The sequence below is a fragment of the Drosophila pseudoobscura genome, chromosome 2 (genome assembly GCF_009870125.1).
Source record: "Drosophila pseudoobscura strain MV-25-SWS-2005 chromosome 2, UCI_Dpse_MV25, whole genome shotgun sequence".
Lineage (NCBI taxonomy): Eukaryota > Metazoa > Arthropoda > Insecta > Diptera > Drosophilidae > Drosophila > Drosophila pseudoobscura.
Genome location: NC_046679.1, coordinates 3,462,221 through 3,478,086, shown reverse-complemented (window position 1 = coordinate 3,478,086; position 15,866 = coordinate 3,462,221). Strand labels below are relative to the sequence as shown.

Sequence of the window (15,866 nt, the reverse complement as noted above, 5' to 3'; positions counted from 1 at the left end):
TTGTTCAAACAACATTTTATATCCAATAAAATAAAATAGATTTCTTAAAATAGGCATATCTTGCAGAAAATGGATCAATTAATTAGTTAATATAATTTGTGCTGAATTGTGGGGCCTAGCTAGCTTGTAATACTAAGCCGAATATCAAAATGGAGAAATATCATTTCCGATCATGAACAAATTAACCCATTTTGGACCAGTGCTTAAAAAGAGTCTTTTTTGTGGTGGGTGAAGTGGGCTAAGAGGAACTTATTCAATTCGTTCATGAACGGCCCCACTGATTTAAACAAAAACAAATAAATAAAGTAAAATAAAAACGCACATCGAACGGCTGCTCTCTGTGCCATAGTGTCTTAGCTGGAGTACCAAGTGCCAGCGATTGGGTATCACATCCATCCGCTAGCATGTCCGAAGTGGAGTCTGAGCTGCTTAGAAAAGTGAATGAGAAAATCGATCTGATTGAGCCCACAACCGGAAAACTGTTTTTCGAGCACAAAACAGAGCTGGTTTTCTGTAGGCCGCACCTGATGCCGCTAAAGACGCAGGCGCTGGAACGGCTAGAGGAAATGCATCGTGAAACTGCGCGTCAGCTGCAAAAGAAGAGAAACAATAAGAAAATCACCGAGCCCCACAAGGAATAGGCCGTCAATCGAGTGGCCCGAAATGAATTAGTTATTACACTTAGCCAGTAATCACAGCACACAAACACACACCACACACTCACGAAAAGCACAAATTGGTTGTTGATACTTTTACCATGGCCTATCTACTGACATTCGGCATCATCGCGGCCCTCTGCTTGGCCAGCATCTCGCTGTACCGCTATGGCAACATACCACGTCAGCACATCCTGGTCACCCTGTCCGTGCTGACAGCCTGGTGTTTCTCGTTTCTGATTGTCTTCACCATTCCGCTGGACGTGACTTCGGTGAGTATAGAATGGCATATTGGCATATGGTTCCATATGGTTGATTAAAACTCCAAATACAGACGCTCTACAGGCAATGTCTGGCGGAACATAAGCTGGCACTGGATGCAGCAGGCAATGCTAGCACAACGGCCAATATAACCCCGCCGCCCGAATGCCAGGAACCGTGGGGAATGGTGCCCGAGTCGGTGTTCCCCAACTTGTGGCGCATCATCTACTGGAGTTCGCAGTTCCTCACCTGGTTGATTATGCCATTGATGCAATCGTACCTCAAGGCCGGCGATTTTACGATCAAAGGCAAACTAAAGTCGGCGCTCATCGAGAATGCCATCTATTATGGCTCCTATCTATTCATCTGTGGCGTCCTGCTCATCTACATTGCCGTCAAGGGCGTGCCCCTGGACTGGCAGAAGCTAAAGGCAATCGCCTCTTCGGCTTCGAATACCTGGGGTCTGTTCCTGCTAATCCTGTTGCTGGGCTACGCGCTGGTGGAGGTGCCACGCTCGCTGTGGAACAACGCCAAGCCGGGATTCACTTTGCAATACGCCTACTTCAAGGCAGCCAAACTCAGCACGGACAAAGCGGAGGCCGAGGAGCATGTCGATGATATACTAGAGTCGCTGCAGTGCATCAGCCGGGTGGTGCCCAACAACCATGAGCTGCGGCCCTGCGTGGAGACCATCATGCGGAAAGTTCCAATTGAGCTTCAGGAGCGGGCCAGCCGCAATTTCTCACGCACTGGAGGCAGCGGCATGGGAGCGACTAGCTCCACTATTTTACCCTCGGAAAAGGCCCTGGTTCGCATCCACAAGCAGGTGATCAAATCCCTGCAGACGCTGCAACGCACTGAGGCGCTGTGGAGTGTGCAGGTAGACACAGTGCTGCATCTGGAGGATGTGGCAAGGAATATACATTCCGCCGAGCGACGCTTCAAATCGGAATTCCCGCGACAACGCACACAACTGGAGAGGATCTTCTACAGCGCCACATTGCAGTGGTATTGGGAGTGTCTACTGAAGGCGCCGTTCCTGAAGACTCTCTGTGTGGTCACTGCCACCATGTCCGCTATGGTGGTGTGGAGTGAAGTGACCTTCTTCAGCCGCGATCCCGTGCTCTCCATATTCGCCAATGTGATTTATTTGGCCAAGGAAAGCTACGACTTCTTTACCATTGAAGTATTCTCCATGATGGTTCTGTGCTACTTCTTCTACTGCACCTACTCCACTATTCTGCGCATTCGCTTTCTGAATCTGTACTACCTGGCGCCCCACCATCAGACCAACGAGCACAGCCTGATCTTTAGTGGCATGCTCCTGTGTCGCCTTACGCCGCCAATGTGTCTTAATTTTCTGGGTCTAATACACATGGATTCGCACATTATACCAGAGGTGAGTGCAGATATCGATTGATATGCCTTAAACCTTATTATTGAACTATTTTTCGAACCAGCGAATGATGGAAACTTATTACACTCGAATCATGGGACACATGGACGTCATAGGCATCATCTCGAACGGCTTTAACATTTACTTTCCCATGTGCATGCTGGCCTTCTGTCTGTCTACGTGGTTCAGCCTAGGCAGTCGCGCTTTGAATGCCTTGGGCTTTCAGCAGTTCCTCCAAAATGAAACTATTGCCACGGAGTTGGTGCAGGAGGGCAAGGATCTAATCGCCCGCGAGAAGCGGAGGCGACAGCGCGCCGAGGAGGCCATGGCTAGGCGGCGTGACTTCAATCGGCCCGATCCGACCGTCGCAAGCAATGACTACATGAACAAGTACCGCTCAGGTGCTGGCGCCCTGGCCGGCAGTCGCACCCCAGCCGATGGACTACTCCGCGACGGCGACGGCAGCTTTGACTATGCTGCGGTGGCCTCATCCTCAGCACTAGGCGTGCCCCGTTCCCTGTCGGAGGAGATTAACGACCGGTTTGGCGTGAGCACCCAAATGCAGGTGGGATTCAGGGGCACCAGTGAGCTCGACCCGGACTATGAGGCGGAAAATGAACGACGCATTGTGGGGCCCCCGCCACGCGGTCTCTTCGATGATGTTTAGACAAGCAATGACTTAATTTATTTTAATGTATCTCAATGTCTGCAATGTTCCATAAATAGTTTCGTTGACGCTTAAGTATTTTCTGCTGCTGCTGTTCCTCTCACAGGCACGGCACTGCGCACCATGCACGCCATTTAATAAAAGGAAGGCTACAAACAAAATATATTGCTTTAAATCCGTTGATTGTTGTGCGAAGGCTCACCTATACTTTTCTTGATGGGCTTCTTATTGTAGTCGCTTTCCTTTGACGTTCGTTTCCAAATCTTTCTCTTTCATGTCCGAGTACTTTATTTTCGGCTGTAGCCCCGATATGGGATGCGGATGGATACGCTTGCGACCCCGTAAAAAAGCACAACGTGAGGTCTGAGGCGTGTCAAGAGTCATCAATCCTAGAGAATACATTTTTATAACCCTACTTTTGCACATGGATGCTTTGCAAATTATACGTCAAGCAAGGCATCGCAACCCAGAAAAAAACATCTGACAGTTCTAGAGCATAAACTCCAAACAGATTTATTACCGTTACATGTGTATGTATGTATGTATTAGTGTGGGAGCGGTATCTAGCAATTGCAACAAAAAATAAAAGAGAGGAATGTCTTTGGGCTTGAGTAGGTGCAGGGTGTAGGTGTAAGGTATTTGTGTGGTTTTGCGTGTTTGTGTGATCTAACCAGAGGAGCAGTTTTGCGTAATATTAGCCAACGCATCTCCAACTGAAGATATGTGCAACAACATCAGTAAGGTGGAAGTGGTGGCCCCAAATATCCCAGTGTTTTGGCACAGACACGAACAGTGTGGGATTTGTATGAGAATCGATTGATATGATCTTTGCGAGTGTTGTGGCGGTGGGTGTAAAGTGTGCGAGTGTTGGCGGTGGGTGCAAAGTGTGTGAGTGTTGGCGGTGGGTGTAAAGTGTGTCAGTGTTGGCGGTGGGTGTAAAGTGTGTGAGTGTTGGCGATGGGTGTAAGGTGTGCTATTGAGGGCGACTACTCATCGCCGCCACCCTCCTCGTCCTCGTCGAACTCGCCCTCTTCGTCGGCAGTGGCCTCCTGGTACTGCTGATACTCCGACACCAGATCGTTCATGTTGCTCTCCGCCTCGGTGAACTCCATCTCGTCCATGCCCTCGCCAGTGTACCAATGTAAGAAGGCCTTGCGCCGGAACATCGCCGTAAACTGCTCGGAGACGCGCTTGAACAGCTCCTGGATGGCCGTTGAGTTGCCAATGAATGTGGCCGACATTTTGAGACCGCGAGGCGGGATATCGCACACGGCCGTCTTGCAGTTGTTGGGTATCCACTCGACGAAGAAGCTGCTGTTCTTGTTCTGGATGTTCAGCATCTGCTCGTCTACCTCCTTCATGGACATGCGCCCGCGGAAGATGGCGGCCACTGTCAGGTAGCGACCGTGACGCGGATCGCAGGCAGCCATCATGTTCTTGGCGTCGAACATCTGCTGCGTCAGCTCTGGCACGGTGAGGGCACGGTACTGCTGGGATCCGCGGGATGTCAGCGGCGCAAAGCCCGGCATGAAGAAGTGCAGCCGGGGGAAGGGCACCATGTTCACGGCCAGCTTGCGCAGATCGGCATTCAACTGGCCCGGGAAGCGCAGGCAGGTGGTCACCCCGGACATGGTTGCCGACACCAAGTGATTCAGATCTCCGTAGGTGGGCGTGGTCAGCTTCAAGGTGCGAAAGCAGATGTCGTACAGCGCCTCGTTGTCGATGCAGTACGTCTCATCGGTGTTCTCCACCAGCTGATGCACACTCAAGGTGGCATTGTAGGGCTCCACCACCGTGTCCGACACTTTGGGCGATGGCACCACCGAGAAGGTGTTCATGATTCTGTCGGGGTACTCCTCGCGGATCTTGGAGATCAGCAGGGTGCCCATACCCGAGCCGGTGCCTCCGCCGAGCGAGTGAGTCAGCTGGAAGCCCTGCAGGAGAAGGGGTTTTATCCTGATTCACGCTGCGTGGGGGTACTCACTTACCTGCAGACAATCACAGCCCTCCGACTCCTTTCGCACCACATCCAGCACAGAGTCCACCAGCTCGGCCCCTTCCGTGTAGTGTCCCTTGGCCCAGTTGTTACCCGCCCCCGACTGCCCAAAGACAAAGTTGTCGGGCCGGAAGATTTGACCAAATGCCCCAGAGCGCACCGAATCCATGGTGCCGGGCTCCAGGTCGACAAGAATGGCGCGTGGTACATACTTCGCTCCTGTCGCCTCGTTGTAGTACACATTTATTCGCTCCAATTGCAAATCACTGTCGCCGTAGTACGTGCCGGTGGCATCTATACAGTGCTCGTCAGATATTACCTCCCAAAACTTTCCCCCTATTTGGTTGCCGCATTGGCCCGCCTGAATGTGAACAATCTCGCGCATTTCAGTCTTGAATCTTGTAAAATAATTAACAAATTACTGACAGCCCAAAAAAAAAAAAAAAACAAAAATAAAAAATTTAGTTTTGGAAAAAATTCTGAAAAAGGAGCAACTTATCTGGAATACGGCCGACGAACGAATGAATTTTTTAAGTTAAACTGATATACGTGTTGTCACTAAATCAAACGAACTTTGAATGAGAACAAAATCCAGGCGGGGAGCCCAGAAGATGGACTGCTCGACTACTTTGTTCCGAATTTTGTTTCCATTTGTTGGCTAAAGGATTTCGAGTAATTCGTTTTAATAATACTTTGATTTCACAGTTAAAATTTGTATGTTTTTGAGATGTATGAAATGTGAGGGTGGTCGCCAAAAGAGGCGACATCCTCCCTCGTAGGTAATGAGGTTGATATTGCCATGATTTGTCGGAGGTTACTCCCTTGTATATGTGTGTATATGCTGGTTGTACAACGATTAGATGCGGCGGTTGGGTCTCTACATGATTGCAACTACGTTTTAGCGTCCCCTCGTTGGGGGTTTGGGCTTCCTTTTGGCATTGGCTCCGACTCCAAGCCGTTCCTTGGCTCCAAACCGAGCTTTGGCTCCTATTTCAAGTTGGCGTCTTTCACAAGTGACAGGCGGCTGTCTCAAATGGATGCGCGATGCAGGCACTGTGTGCTTTGTATAATGTCCGTGGGCTGAAAGTCCGGGTCGATAAACTGCTCGTGGTTCAGGCAGCGCGTTCCGCCCATGCAGGTGCAGGAGCAGAGCGAGGCTGTCTCATCGTTCTCGGTTGTATAGTTGTGCTCCAACAGTTTGCCGTTCATGTTGTAAGTGGTCTCATCGTCGAAGGTAACTGGCTGCGCGTTGCCCGCCAGGTTCTGAGCATCCTGTTCATCCCGTTTGGCATCTTCCGCTTGCCTGAAATGAACAGAAGATTAGTGGTGTGTAATTCAACAAATACCACACGATTTACATGGTCATGAAACGCAAGACGAGCAGATTAATGCTGGCTGCCACCACGGCCAGGCCGAAGAGGATGAACACCAAGCTCAAGGCTACATATCCCGGTTTGTTGGTCAGAGCCTGATCGTTCTGCAGTGCCACATAGTCGCCAAATCCGATCGTGGTCAAGGTCACAAAGCAATAGTAGAAACTATCAAAGTAGCTCCAGCCTTCGTATCGCGAGAACACAGCTGCTCCCGTGGTAATGATGGCAGACGAGAGCATTCCGGTGGCCAGCATAAGATTCATCTCGGTGGCTTCCGTACATCGGGCCCCACTTGCCCGCTTGGCCCGTCGTATGATTACCGATGCGAACTTATTCAGACGTTCACCAATCGACTGGAACATGACCAGTCCCAAAGGAATGCCCACCTGCCAAAGGAAAGCTGGATGAATGGCGGAAAAGCAAAGACACGGCTCTGACGTCTCACCATCGCGTATCCCATGCAAAATGCCTTTCCCGGAATGGTGACTGGCGTAGAATGACCGTATCCTAGGGGAAGCCAAAACTAATACTGATACTGGGATTGACTTCAGATAACCACCGACTCACCTATCATGGCCAAGACAACGGTGCTGAAGTAGAAGGCGCCTGCGAACTTCCATTGAGGTCCTGCCTTGTGCGGCTTGTTCTCAATGATGACAATCTCCATCACTCGAAAGTCCTCGTCGCTTACATTGTACTTTTTCACAAAATTGTTCTTTACGGCTGGAACATATATGTAGGTGTATAAGTATGGGAAGTGTAGGGTTGGGGGGAGGGTCAATAAATACCCTGTAAGAACTCCCAGCGCTTCGCCTCCGTTGGCGATTCCAGCGAATCGAAAACGGCGGCTCCAATCAACAAGTACGTGAAGGTGCACACCACCAGCGACAAGGTTCTCACATTCTGACGCTTCATGATGCAGTCAGGAATAAACTCAAAGGCCGAATCGCGGTACAATTCAATTAGCATTAATATTTCGTCCGCAGGTTTCTTCGCCGATGAGAGTTCAGCTGCACAAAATCGATAGATGCCAAGCAAAAACAAATACACAGCATCCACAAATTTGTTGCGCGCGCCTCGATCGGCAGTACTAAGTCTAGGGTTGTGGTTACGATTTTTCGAATATTTATTTGAAATAACAACTTTAACCGAAAACTTCAGCCCACGAAGGGCAATATTTATCTGAATTTAATACCGTTATTGCGAGAACAATAAATGTCTAGTGATGGCAGTGACTCAGGCTGACTATCGGAGATAGCCGATAACAGTTCTCTGCGTGACACTGTGGCAGCTCCCAGCCATTCTGTCCACCTCTAATTATTTGTTTATACGAAAAATCCACGCAAGTCTACAATTGGGAATTTGTTGTTGCAGTAGGCTTGTTGTCTGACGTGCAACCATTTCCATGATAAATTAGCAAAGAAATGCTGCGCATACGTCGTCGCTTTGCGCTCCTAATTTGCGCGGGCATCCTGCTCGTCTTCCTCAGTCTCTATGTGGTTCTCAACTTTGCGGCGCCGGCAGCCAGCCAGAAAAAGGTAGGACTAATTGGTCTCGCATTGAGCGGAAATAAACAATTATTCGCTTTATTCAGCCGAACTATTCGTCTATTGAGGACAAACTACAGATGTTAGAGAATGGCTTGCAAGAGCATGACGTGGAAATGCGCCATCTTCGCGCCCGGGTGGCCAAGGAGGATGGTGTCAAAACAGAGCGCTTGGCGGTGAAGGTGGGTCCACGCAAGGAGTCAGGTTGCGTGGATCTGGTGCAGCAGGTGCCAGAGGTGGATGTGCAGATGTTGGAGCTCTACGACAAGATGACCTTTAAGGACATTGATGGCGGCGTGTGGAAACAGGGCTGGAACATCAAGTACGATCCCTTGAAGTACAACATGCACCACAAGCTGAAGGTGTTCGTTGTGCCCCACTCGCACAACGATCCTGGCTGGCTGGAGACGTTCGAGGAATACTATCAGCACGACACCAAGCACATTCTGTCCAATGCGCTGCGGCACCTCCACGAGAATCCTGACATGAAGTTCATTTGGGCTGAAATCTCGTACTTTGCGCGCTTCTATCAGGATCTGGGGGAGCACAAGAAGCTACAAATGAAGGCGTAAGCACGAATCAATTTATAACCAAAGAATTTGCTTATCCTCCCCAACTCCCTGCAGAATCGTGAAGGGCGGACAGCTGGAGTTTGTCACTGGCGGCTGGGTGATGCCCGATGAAGCCAACACGCATTGGCGAAATGTGCTGCTGCAGCTAACCGAAGGACAGACCTGGCTCAAGAATAATTTCAATGTAACTCCCACCGCCTCGTGGGCCATCGATCCTTTTGGCCACAGCCCAACAATGCCGTACATCCTGCAGAAGAGCGGATTCAAGAACCTCCTCATACAAAGGACCCACTACTCGGTGAAGAAGGAGCTGGCCCAGCAGCGCCAGCTGGAGTTCCACTGGCGCCAGATATGGGACACGACCGGGGACACTGCTCTCTTCACGCACATGATGCCTTTCTATTCGTACGACATCCCCCACACCTGTGGACCCGATCCCAAGGTGTGCTGCCAGTTCGATTTTAAGCGAACGGGAGCCTTCGGGCTGAACTGTCCGTGGCGCGTACAGGCCAAGGCCATCGATGACAACAACGTGGCCGCCCGTTCCGAGCTCTTGGTGGATCAGTGGAAGAAAAAGGCCGAGCTGTATCGCACCAATGTGCTGCTGGTTCCCTTGGGAGACGACTTCCGCTTCAAGCAGAACACCGAGTGGGATGTGCAGCGTGTCAACTACGATAAGCTCTTCGAGCATATCAACAGCCAGTCACACTTCAATGTCCAGGCACAGTTTGGCACGCTCGAAGAGTACTTTAACACAGTGCACCAGGAGGCGCAGACCTTCCCCTCGCTCAGCGGCGACTTCTTCACCTATGCAGACCGAGCGGACAACTACTGGAGTGGCTACTATACGTCGCGGCCCTACCACAAGCGCATGGATCGAGTGCTAATGCACTATGTGCGGTCGGCGGAGATGCTCTCCGCCTGGAACGTGTGGCCGAACAGCACAGACTTTGAACGACAGTTGTCGAATGCACGTCGACAGCTGTCGCTGTTCCAACATCACGACGGCATCACCGGCACCGCCAAGAACCATGTGGTGCTGGATTATGAGAAGCGTATGGTGAAGGCGTTGAAGGGTTGCCAGTCTGTGATGCAGCAATCCATCTACCGCCTGCTCACCAAGCCCTCCATCTACAGTCCCGACTACAACTTTGTTTACTTCATGCTGGACGACTCCCGCTTGCCGGGCTCCGGAGTGGAGGACCTACGCACCACCATCATTCTCGGCGATCAGCTGCCCACCAAACATGTGGTGATGCACAACGCTCTGCCCCACTGGCGGGAGCAATTGGTGGACTTTTTCGTCTCGAGTCCATTTGTCAGCGTCACCGACTCCACAAACATTCCAGTTGAGGCGCAAGTGACGCCCGTCTGGACCTGGCATCGCGACACGGTGACGAAAACCACTCACCCACAAGCCTCCACCACCAAGTATCGAATCGTCTTCAAGGCTCGGGTCCCGCCCATGGGACTGTCCACCTATTTGCTGACCGTTTCCGACAGCAAGCCAGAGTGAGTCCCCCCACAGACATACTTTTAGAATGTTTCTCACATTTCCAACTCACTTGCAGACACACTTCGTATGCCTCGAATCTGTTGTTGCGCACCAATCCACAGACCGTTCGCCTGGGCCTATATCCGGAGGATGTTAAATTCGGCGAGCATCGAGACATTTCGTTGCGCGTGGGCAATGGTCCCACGCTGGCCTTCTCTGAGTATGGCCTCCTCAAGTCCATGCAGCTGACGCCAGACAGCGAGCATGTGCCTGTCCATCTAAAGTTCCTCACGTACGGAACTCGCGAGCACGGAGATCGCTCTGGTGCTTATCTCTTTCTGCCCAACGGTCCGGCCACACCCTACCCGGAGCTCCATGACGTGGTGCTGGTCACCGAGGGGAAGCTGGAGTCGACAGTGACTGTGGGTCTGCGCAATGTGATCCATCAGACAATAATGCGTGGGGGGGCACCCGAGATACGTAATTTGGTGGATATCGGTGTGAAGGACAACACGGAGATCGTGATGCGGCTGCAGACGCACATCGACAGCACGAACGTATTCTACACGGATCTGAATGGACTGCAGCACATCAAACGACGGCGCCTGTGGAAGCTGCCACTGCAGGCGAACTACTATCCGGTGCCATCGGCCATGTTCATCGAAGATACCAACATGCGACTTACTCTGCTCACAGGGCAACCGCTGGGCGGCTCATCGCTGGCCGCTGGAGAAATGGAAATCATGCAGGATCGCCGCCTGGCGAGGGACGATGAGCGCGGTCTGGGTCAGGGTGTTCTGGACAACAAACCGGTGCTGCATATCTTTCGTCTGGTGCTGGAAAAGATCGTTGGCTGTGGTCGGCCTTCAGAGGTCCATCCAGCGGGATACTTGACAAGCGCTGCCCACAAGGCTTCGCAGTCGCTGTTGGACCCCCTGGACAAGTTCATCTATATGGAGAATGAGTGGACCGGCGCCCAGGGGCAGTTTGGCAGCAATCATATATCGGCCAACGAGGATCTAGACGTGACCGTGATGCGGCGTCTCACCAAGAACACGGCCAAGACGCAGCGCGTAGGCTTCGTGCTGCATCGCACGAATCTAATGCAGTGCGGCGGTGAAGAGCAACAGACGGAGAAGGTAAAATACCTTTATCTTCAATTACTTCTTGTTTCCCATATAAATGGCTTGTTCTTTGCAGTTTGATGTGTGCCACCTAATGCCGCACGCAGACCACTGCGAGCGCACCACACTCACCTTTCTTCAGGTCCTGGAACATTTCGAGCCGCCTACGGCGCCACCTTTGTGTGCCATGGAGACGGAGGCCTATGTAACCAGTCATACCTCCAAATCGAGCTGATCTGCCAGGAATAGAATCGGAAAAGGGGAGCCGAATTTAAAAAGGAAATAGACAGGAACAAAGTACAGCAACACATGAATCTCTGACGCAACACGCAATCTCAGCTACGTCAAAAACTTAAGCACCAGGAGGACTCGCGCATGGCTTCAAATGTGCATAACTTATTTATTCATGCTTCCATCGGGGATTTTGGAAACATTTTACGTTGACGCACTGACTTCACAGCAGGGTTCGCCCCTCGTGTAATTTCATAATAATTTTTGCTTAATTTTATGTAGTTTTCTATGTTTTGTGATATCTCTGGAATCCTCCCTGTCCTTGCAATCCATGTATGTCTAAATCGGAAGAGTCGTATGTAACTATAACATAAAAATGTAGGATTAGTGATAATGAGGAAACTACGGCAATTGCAAGGCAAATCGAAGGCCCATCTGCGAATAAATTGAGTCTCATTTGTGTACACAGGAGTGTGTTTTTAGCCGTTTTAGCTTTCCACGTGATGATGCGGACTAGTTTCAAAAATTATGGGGCATTGCATGCCGCCTCGTCTTATCAGTGTCATTAGTTGGGTTGGCTATCTACGGGGTATTGTTATGGCCTTTATGACCTATTGGGATTTCTGAGAGTCATCTAGGAAATGCGACGACGCTGGAGATGCTGCGGTACGTGGTGTGCGATAGGGGGAGGGGTATCTGCTTGGAAAATGCACAATGGAAATTCAAATTGAATCCGAAATGAGCGTAAAGTGGTTGTTTTTACGCAGCCAGAGCGACTCTCTCCGCTGCGCAGTTGGCTCTCTTGGGACTCTCGCCCGCTCTCTCTCTCTTGGCCCGCTCTCTTCCAATTCGAAAGCAAAACCGAAATATACGCAATGGGATTGAGATACGTTTGAGCGCATTGTGGCCTGCACACAGATACACAGGCGCCGCTCTCCGGCTCTCTCGGCTGTTTGGGTGTATGGGTGCACAACCACTGTGCACCATCGGAATTTTTCTGTACAGAAATCTCAGCAGCAAACGCTGCCTCAAGTTTTCAGCTCCTCAGTTTCAGTTTTCAGTTCAGTTGGATTCATAGACGAGTCGTCACAGCGTCCCAGCGTCGTCGTTTGTGAGTTTTGTTTATATGTTTATGCCACAAAAGCCCACACCACACACAGATACACAGGCTGTGACTGTGTGTGCGTGTGTGTGTAATCGTGAAGCGAAATAAGCACAAAGTTCTGCAACATCCAAAACAACAATCTATCAATATCAATCTATCAAATCGAAATTCGTATCTAAACAAAAGTGGTTTTCGAGCAACCAATTAAAAAAGTGCTGCACAAAAGTATCTCGAAGTGGGCTAACGCTGGGTCAGCGTCAACGCTGCTGCTGTTGCTATCGTTTTGGTTTCGCTGCTCTGCTGTCTAATGAGAATGAACGGAATAAAATTTAATTAAATTAAATTAAATAATGCACACACGCGCTACCCAGAGAGGAGCGGAGTGGGAATGGGAACGGGAGAGAGAGAGAGGCATAGAAGTGTGTGGTGTCTTTCCCGCAGTGTGTGTGTGTGTGTGTATATATGTATTATGTATCTCCTCTCTAAGCTCTGTTCTACTGTTCTCGGTTCTTGTTCTTTGCGTTTCGTTTCGTTTCGTTCTAAGTTCTTTTTTCGTGTCGTATCCGTATCCGTATCTGTGTGCAAGTGTTCGTATGCCCATGTGTGCGTCTGTGAGTGTGTGTGCTTTTTGTGAACTACGTTTTGTTTCAATGCCAAAAAGTATCTATGCCTTGGCATGTGCGCTTTACTCGGGCTCTCGCCTCGCCTCGCTCTCTCTCGCTCGCTCGTTTGTCAGGCTGGTTACATAAATACTCACACAAACACGAAACCACACTCACACACACACACACACACATATGTTCATATACCAAAAGTATATAAAAAAAGAAACAGAAATTGTAACGCGCTAGATTTTGAACCAAATTTAATTAACACTTGGTCAAAACCCCTCCGACCAAAAACAATTCCACTTCCAACTGGAAGGAGACGCTTTTTCATCTATCCCATTGGAAGCATCAGTTGGTGAGAAAGAGAGAGTGAGAGAGACAGAGAGAGGAGGTAGCCACAAAACATGTGTTAATTTATCAGATGCTTCGTGGATATGTTATCAACAAACATTCCCTTGGGAAGAAACTCCTCCCCCTCTTCCTCTTTGGAACCCATTCCAATGGTCAAATGGCAGGCAAAGCGCTCCTTCTAAGAGCAGAACGAGAACGAGAACACACACACTAAAAACAAAACGTTGGAACGAGCAAACGAAATTAAAATCAACGACGTCATAAAAAAGTGTGTCAAAGCAGCACCAACACACTCGAACACACTCTTTTTCTCCCAGTGTGTGTGTGCAAAGCTTTTTCTCGCTCTCATCCTCCTCCTCCTCCCCCTCACTTGATTAGCGCTTGCAAGCTAAGGCTAAAGCTGGAGCTGAGCTGAAGCTGAAGCTGAGACTGAGGCCGAAGGCTGATAAAACGCAACGCACACAGCGCGTATACATAATTTATATACTATTTTATTTGAAATGCTTTTCGTTTTCGTTTGTGTGTCCCCAACGAGTTTTTCTCGTTATTCTCTCCCATACTCACGTTCCCCCCGCATGGAATGCTCTCTCTCTCTCTCTCGCACTCTCTGTCAGGGCAAACATATGGCCTGCCTGGGCATTTCTCAGTTATTATGTCATAAACAATTTGAATGGCAAAATCCGATAGAAGTTCAATTTGTTCAAGGCAATGAATGCTTGAAGCCTGCACCCCATGTTCGCAGCGAGCTTTTGGCAGTGCACAGGAAATGCAAAAGTTTGTCCCAAAAATGTCGCTCTTCATAAGTGTGCGTTCGTGTGTGTGTGAACGTGCAGCAATTTTCCAACGTTTGCATGAAAACCTAGTGCCCTAATAAGAAACTGTCAGTGGGAGAGGAAAAACAAAGAGAGGCAGAGAGCGATGAGAGCCAGAGAGCCGTGTACATATGGTGGTTGTGGGAGAGCAAAAGCTTAAGGTTGAACCGTTTTTCCGGCAATCATTTGAAATACATTTTAAAACAATCAACCGCGTAACGCATTTCAAATAAAACAAAAAAAAAAACTTAAAAAATCAATCTAGAAAATACGCGAAAAAGAGACAAAGAAATAACAGAGCAACAGCAAACACACATTCACACACTTTTAGATAGATAGAAATGTGATCAGACGGGCACGTGTACGTGGCACACAGATACTCGAAGAGCGCCAGAGAGCAATATACATATGTATAAGAGGAGAGAGTAATTTTGAGAGCTTAGAATCTCTCGCATGTACTCGGCTCGCTTCGTTCTCTCTCGGCGCCACTCTCTCCCAAATGAGTGTGATATTTGAATTTGGTGCAAAATAACAATCACACTCATAACCCTCGACAAAAGCACTCACATATTCACATACTCACTCAAACGCGCAACGGGAAAAGACGAAGACGCCGCGTGACGCGCACGAAACACAGAAAGCAGAAAAAGAAGCAACAGCGAAAGGGCCACACTGATAAAACGCTAAACTAAACAAATTGTTTGCTTCAGGAAAGGATTTTCCATATTCGTCGATAGTTTCCCAGATCGATAAATTAACATCGATATAAACGTTTTTGCATCACTGAAATCTATTGTACGGCCTGAGCGCGCGGCTTGTGTGTTGTCTGTGAACGTTTGTGCGTGTTCTGTGCTATTTGTGTGTGCGTTTTACATAATCCAACAAAATCAACCAACATTTCCAAAGAGTATAACAACAACGATAGCAACATTAGCCTGCTGATCAGCGCCTAACGAGAGAGCCGAAGAGAGGAAAGAACAGAGTCAAAACAAAGTTGATAAACTAACAACAATTCCAACAGAAGCTACAGCAACAGCAACAGCAGCAACAGCAACAGAAACAACAACAACAAAAGCAACTGTCGCGTCACATATAAAACAATAATTGAATAATTGAATACCATAACAAATAATAATAACGTACGAGTACATATTGTATTGTAAAGTAAAGTAAAGTAAGCCCAGCATAAAGCGATATCCACATAAAGCGTATCCAAGTACCATATATAGTCGTTCTTATATAGCCACACTCAAATTAATTGCAGCTGTATGCACGACTCCTTGCAAAAAGGTGAATATATCTAAAAACTAGATGTAAGATCGATCTCTTTAAGCCTTAAGCGTAGAATAATCGGGTAACGGGGTGGGGTGGGGTGGGAAGATCATCTATAACGGAACTACGCAGCGGATCCTCTACAGAGGCATTGCAGGGGAGTCCTTTGCAGTGGGTCTACGACAGGCTACGCAGTGGGTCCGCTATAGATTACTCTTGCAGTGCAGATCCTCTCCAGCCCTGACATAAACATAATTGTTCGCTGCTCCATCCCTTGGTTTTCCAGGAATTCCAATTAACCGTTCAGCTTTCCAACGAGGGGTTGGAAATTCAGGAAAATTACGTCTTCTTTTCAACTAGTAAATTGCGTCTTACTTTTTAACAAAACCTGACGCATATG

At 49.0% G+C, this 15,866-nt stretch overlaps 6 protein-coding genes across 10 annotated transcripts in view; 4 read left to right on the top strand and 2 right to left on the bottom strand.

The window, feature by feature from the left end:
* The first annotated feature begins 207 nt into the window (after positions 1-207).
* Positions 208-720, top strand: BBIP1 (BBSome interacting protein 1). Its single transcript, XM_002136992.3, has one exon. It carries the CDS (start codon positions 405-407, stop codon positions 639-641), a length of 237 nt encoding a protein of 78 aa, XP_002137028.1. The 5' UTR covers positions 208-404; the 3' UTR covers positions 642-720.
* A 10-nt stretch (positions 721-730) lies between these two features.
* On the top strand, positions 731-3,141 carry LOC4800597 (LMBR1 domain-containing protein 2 homolog). Its single transcript, XM_001357806.4, has 3 exons — positions 731-928; positions 991-2,316; positions 2,378-3,141. Exons 1-3 carry the CDS (start codon positions 758-760, stop codon positions 2,978-2,980), a joined length of 2,100 nt encoding a protein of 699 aa, XP_001357843.1. The 5' UTR covers positions 731-757; the 3' UTR covers positions 2,981-3,141.
* Positions 3,142-3,470: 329 nt separating this feature from the next.
* On the bottom strand, positions 3,471-5,525 carry betaTub85D (beta-Tubulin at 85D). Its single transcript, XM_001357805.4, has 2 exons — positions 4,969-5,525; positions 3,471-4,914 (listed from the first exon to the last, which is right to left on the bottom strand). Exons 1-2 carry the CDS (start codon positions 5,359-5,361, stop codon positions 3,967-3,969), a joined length of 1,341 nt encoding a protein of 446 aa, XP_001357842.1. The 5' UTR covers positions 5,362-5,525; the 3' UTR covers positions 3,471-3,966.
* A 117-nt stretch (positions 5,526-5,642) lies between these two features.
* Task7 (TWIK-related acid-sensitive K[+] channel 7) lies at positions 5,643-7,505 on the bottom strand. The gene is made up of 5 exons (XM_001357804.4): positions 7,138-7,505; positions 6,917-7,072; positions 6,795-6,856; positions 6,335-6,735; positions 5,643-6,279 (listed from the first exon to the last, which is right to left on the bottom strand). The coding sequence occupies exons 1-5, from the start codon at positions 7,316-7,318 to the stop codon at positions 6,006-6,008; spliced, it is 1,074 nt and encodes a 357-aa protein (XP_001357841.3). The 5' UTR covers positions 7,319-7,505; the 3' UTR covers positions 5,643-6,005.
* A 233-nt stretch (positions 7,506-7,738) lies between these two features.
* Positions 7,739-11,782, top strand: alpha-Man-IIa (alpha-mannosidase 2). The gene is made up of 5 exons (XM_001357803.5): positions 7,739-7,887; positions 7,944-8,464; positions 8,523-9,980; positions 10,040-11,102; positions 11,164-11,782. Exons 1-5 carry the CDS (start codon positions 7,774-7,776, stop codon positions 11,320-11,322), a joined length of 3,315 nt encoding a protein of 1,104 aa, XP_001357840.3. The 5' UTR covers positions 7,739-7,773; the 3' UTR covers positions 11,323-11,782.
* Positions 11,783-12,356: 574 nt separating this feature from the next.
* ps (RNA-binding protein Nova-1-like protein passilla) overlaps positions 12,357-15,866 on the top strand; it is a 34,566-nt gene continuing 31,056 nt past the window's right edge. For 2 of the 5 annotated variants that reach the window (XM_003736220.3, XM_015183419.2), the window contains exon 1: positions 14,682-15,484. Coding sequence is in view for 1 of the 5 variants with exons in the window: in XM_033385794.1 (XP_033241685.1) it covers positions 15,463-15,484 (22 nt within the window). In the remaining 4 variants the exon portion in view is untranslated. Of the gene's footprint in view, positions 12,430-14,681; positions 15,485-15,866 lie in introns of those variants that run through there. The other 3 variants (XM_033385794.1, XM_033385792.1, XM_033385793.1) reach the window with 3 other exon arrangements.

Bases quoted from the DNA above. Each gene is read 5' to 3' on its own strand.
- BBIP1 (XM_002136992.3), top strand. From the start codon at position 405: ATGTCCGAAGTGGAGTCTGAGCTGCTTAGAAAAGTGAATGAGAAAATC.
- LOC4800597 (XM_001357806.4), top strand. From the start codon at position 758: ATGGCCTATCTACTGACATTCGGCATCATCGCGGCCCTCTGCTTGGCC. The intron at 929-990 runs GTGAGTATAGAA...CTCCAAATACAG, and splicing joins TTCCGCTGGACGTGACTTCG to ACGCTCTACAGGCAATGTCT. The intron at 2,317-2,377 runs GTGAGTGCAGAT...TTTTCGAACCAG, and splicing joins ATTCGCACATTATACCAGAG to CGAATGATGGAAACTTATTA.
- betaTub85D (XM_001357805.4), bottom strand. From the start codon at position 5,361: ATGCGCGAGATTGTTCACATTCAGGCGGGCCAATGCGGCAACCAAATA. The intron at 4,915-4,968 runs GTAAGTGAGTAC...CTTCTCCTGCAG, and splicing joins AGGGCTGTGATTGTCTGCAG to GGCTTCCAGCTGACTCACTC.
- Task7 (XM_001357804.4), bottom strand. From the start codon at position 7,318: ATGCTAATTGAATTGTACCGCGATTCGGCCTTTGAGTTTATTCCTGAC. The intron at 7,073-7,137 runs GTATTTATTGAC...TATATGTTCCAG, and splicing joins GCGCTGGGAGTTCTTACAGG to CCGTAAAGAACAATTTTGTG. The intron at 6,857-6,916 runs GTGAGTCGGTGG...GGCTTCCCCTAG, and splicing joins CGTTGTCTTGGCCATGATAG to GATACGGTCATTCTACGCCA.
- alpha-Man-IIa (XM_001357803.5), top strand. From the start codon at position 7,774: ATGCTGCGCATACGTCGTCGCTTTGCGCTCCTAATTTGCGCGGGCATC. The intron at 9,981-10,039 runs GTGAGTCCCCCC...ACTCACTTGCAG, and splicing joins GTTTCCGACAGCAAGCCAGA to ACACACTTCGTATGCCTCGA. The intron at 11,103-11,163 runs GTAAAATACCTT...TGTTCTTTGCAG, and splicing joins AAGAGCAACAGACGGAGAAG to TTTGATGTGTGCCACCTAAT.